Source organism: Sinohyriopsis cumingii, chromosome 1 (assembly GCF_028554795.1).
Source record: "Sinohyriopsis cumingii isolate HCF-2022 chromosome 1, ASM2855479v2, whole genome shotgun sequence".
Taxonomy (NCBI): domain Eukaryota; kingdom Metazoa; phylum Mollusca; class Bivalvia; order Unionida; family Unionidae; genus Sinohyriopsis; species Sinohyriopsis cumingii.
In genome coordinates, this window is record NC_142961.1 from 22,303,529 (window position 1) to 22,307,643 (window position 4,115).

General features: G+C 33.5%; 1 protein-coding gene across 1 annotated transcript in view; it reads right to left on the reverse strand.

Annotated features, from left to right (window-relative positions):
- The window catches only part of LOC149806539 (protein LTV1 homolog), a 44,866-nt gene extending 41,049 nt beyond the window's left edge, over positions 1–3,817 (reverse strand). Inside the window, exons 1-2 of the mRNA XM_089954256.1 lie at positions 3,696–3,817; positions 586–717 (exon numbers count right to left, since the gene is read on the reverse strand). Of these exons, the coding sequence (XP_089810382.1) occupies positions 586–717; positions 3,696–3,698 (135 nt within the window). The 5' untranslated portion in view covers positions 3,699–3,817. The remainder of the gene's footprint in view (positions 1–585; positions 718–3,695) is intronic.
- Positions 3,818–4,115: the final 298 nt, after the last annotated feature.

Consider the following 4,115-nt stretch of genomic DNA (forward strand, 5'->3'; position numbering starts at 1 on the left):
GATGGCCACTGTGGTGGCCATACATTATACCAGATAGCACCATTTTCATTTAGGACCAACTAGACATCATTAGAAGTCTTCTGTTTTAAACACTATGTCAATATGACTTCCTCCTCAGGAGTAGCAAAAACAAGATTTCCAAGATGGCTGCTGTGATGGCCATATTGTAAGCTTATTAGTACTATTTCAATCTGGAACAAGACATCATATGAAGTCTTTTAGTGAAAATCTTATTCTGATATAAACATTCACACAGCAGGAGTAGCAATAACAAGATTTTCAAGATGGCTGCTGTGGTGGCCATATTGAAAGTTTAAGTAGCACTGTTTTCATGAAAGAACAACTAGACCATTTGATTAATATGTATGTGTGTGTGTGTGTGTGTGTGTGTGTGTGTGTGTGTAAAGTTTCTTGGCAATCCCCCAAGTAATTAAAAAGTTGTGATAACTTGTGCTACCAAATGTATGAACAATGGACAAAAGACCATCCCATAATCTCTACTGGTCATAAAAACTGCTGATGAGGTACATGTGGGAATGTCAGAGGCTGCGTAATGATATGACAAGAACTGCATCTGAAATATACCTGTGAGACTGGCAGGAGGACATGTTGTGAGGCTTCATCATTGGCCTGCAGTGGATCCCTCTGGCTTCTATGGACAAGGTGAAAGGTCACAGCATTTTTCTTGTCAATGAACTTTTTCTTCTTCTTACCAGGCTGTAGATAAAAATAATATTTAGAATAAGCATGTTGTCTGTCTTGACAAAGAGGTTTTTAGGGTAAAAATCAATGGATTTTTTCTCTCGTAAAACAGCAACAGGGTTCCTATAGCATACATCTCATTGTTTAACGAATTATTATCAGTGTTATAATCTTAAAAAATATTTTTACACTGAGAAGATGTCTCCACAAACATATGTCATCGATGAAAAGGCAAGACAAAATCAGGTTGGGATTCAAGTGAACAAATCTGCATCAAAAGCTCTGATCTTATTTACCAATTAATTCATAATTATGATAGACCAAAAATATGACTGGAAGAATGTATATATGTACAGCATTTATTGGTACATCACATAAGCAGCACTCTAAAACAATCCCATTACACTAATCTGAGACCAATAACTTTCCTGACAAATCAATAAAATCCCATCCTCACAAATTATATCATGTGTTCAATACAAAAATGGAATGCCATCCCTTTTCATAGTTAATTTATCTATTTGTTAATTAAGTAACTACCAAAATCGATTATTTAATGAGGTAGAATGAATACCCAGGGTGGAAATGGCCACATGTTCTACAACATATCAAGTAAATAGAGGTGCAGATTGTCAAAACAATATACAAACTGATCTAGCCTGGTAACCAGGCCCAATGTACTAATTCAAACTGATGGACAAAAATGATGCAAGGTATCAGCATAGTGCAATAGTTGTAAATAGTGATATTTAGTTACAAAAGATTCTAACACATACGTTATTATGCTAGAGCCAAAATTTGTCCAAAAAAGTGTCATACTGGCCAATTCCACAACATAGCATTGTCCCATACATTTCTGACCTACGTAATTAGGCGTTTCTGAGATCTCTGATCTACCATGCAACTCCAGCAGGACGCAAGGAGGGATGGTGGGTCAGTTGTTTTTAAAATAATCCTCTCCTCTCTCTCCTTCCCTATTCTCCATGTGTGGGGTTCCTAAAAATGGTGTGAGCTGTATTGTATGTGCTAATATTTTACTTCCTTTGCACAAAACCTTCCATAATTTATTCAAAACCTTGCCTCAACTTCAATACACTTATACCACATTAATACCACACTGAGTGGATTCTTTAACTATGAAGATCAAATAAGCTACTTGACTGTAATTAAGCCTAAATAACACATGCTGGGAAAAAATGTTCATTTAACAAAGTCTTCCTCTGAAATTATAATAAATTTTTAAAACAAGTCTTTGGCATAAGTCAAAAAGCATCTGTTTTCTTTTGTCATGTATCTTCACAAAAGTATAAGGACAACTGTGTAATGGTAATGAATTTCTATTCTGAATATTGACATTATAAAGAACAAACAATCTATCTGTACCATATCACATTATTCTCTCGCACGCTGATTTCGCAATTTAATAGTATTCTTGAACTGTATAATACTGCTCAAACCTGGAAGAATTATTAAGAAAATATTTTTAAAAATTTACATCCAAAATAGACCATATAACATACACCACAGAAATGCAGATTTACTGTAGTATTATATTAGTGAAAAACCTTCACAATATGAATGAATTTATCGAGAATTTTGTCCATATGACTGACATCCTTTGTAGAATTGTGGAAGTATTCAATTATTTTTATGTTTATTTTTTGTCATTAATTTGAAAGACATGAAATTTATCAAAACTTATCATACTTAAATTCTAAAGTGGCAAATGTTTACTAAATTATGATTTCAGATGAGCACATATATGTAGAAAACACTGTAATGATTATGCACCATTAGTTTTAAGAGTAAAATATAATTTCAACTTGTGTATGACTTGTCATTATGGTATTTCATGCAAAAATGTTGGAGAGTGGGGGCACTTAAAAAAAGGCACAAAAGTCTTAAGTACCCAAAACAATGAAAAAGTGAATTTATTATTAAAGCTGAATGTTTACAAAATGTTCGTGTATTTCCTTATGTAAGAAATATGCAAATTTCAGCTTGAAACAACCATGAGGTCAAGATTTTGCTAAAACTGACCAAATACCAATATTAAAATGGTGAATGGTTCATGTGTTTGAATGCATGTTGTGAATTTATCTGAAAAGATATATAGATAAGTTAGATTTTGAATCCTGCATACACAAATTATGAATAAAACATCAAATTGTAAGAGCAACATATAATTTCAACATGTGTATGACTCAAGAATATAGTATTTCATACAAACATGTGGGGAAGGGGCACTTCATAAAAAGGCACAGAAAGGCTTCAAAAGTACTTGGAGCATACAAAAAGTCTACTTAATCTTATTGCTGAAAGTTCACACACCAACATTATTAAATAATCATATGCAAGAAGTATGCAAATTTCGGCCTGAAATAACGAGGTCAAGATTTTGCAAAAGTGACCAAGACCAATATTTATTAAAAATGGTTGATGGTGCATGTGTTTTAATGCATCCTGTGAATTTATCGGAACAGATGTCATGAAGATGTTCAATTTTTTATTCATCACACTTGAATTATGCAAAAACATTCCATTTTTATTTATTTTAAAATTGAGAAGAAAAAAATCCAATGTTCCTAGAAACAGCGGTATTCATCGGTGTATTTTAGTCCTACATGTAAGACATACCACGTGTGCTATCAGCGGCAGTTCTTACATGTAGGACTAAGGTGTATTTTTAAAAATAGTGTACTCGTCAGCAATCCAGTTTTTCCCGAAATCAACTGGTGATGCAGATCTATTAACTTATGGTCATGTAGTGTATATAAGATTAGTACAATATAGTTGGCGCTATGCTAAAATAAAATACAAAAAAAAACCTGGAATACCGCGATACCATAGAACCCACTAAATCGTAGGAAGCTACTACCAACACTGTCATATCCCTTCGGCATTTAGCTACTGCTTCAAACATTATAAAACTCTTTAAAATTTTGACTCGGGTTGTATAAGAATTATCTACACATATGAGAGTTTCAGCATACCATTTTCGCATGAAAATACACAGAGAAAATTACACGAATCTTAAGTTTCACAACATGCTCACGGTCTAGTGTTGGCCATATTTATTTACGTCAGTGCCATAGTCCTAATAAACCAATCAGACCTTTCTTTTTTGTCATCCAATCGTCTTTAAACGGTGGAAGCGCCATCTATAAATTTAAAAAAGAACATGAAACGCAAACTCTAATATTTCGTCAACTTTGGAGAGTGAAAGTTACCCAAACAAATTTTACTGTCTAAACATAATTTTTTAACTAGATATATAATGGGAAATTATCAGAAAACGTCATTGCACACGCTAAAACACATGGATTAACTACCTTGAATAATTATTTGCATAGTCACGCGTGATTTGCTGGGTGCCGCGTGAATCAGTCGGCCTATCTTCGTCACTCTACGTC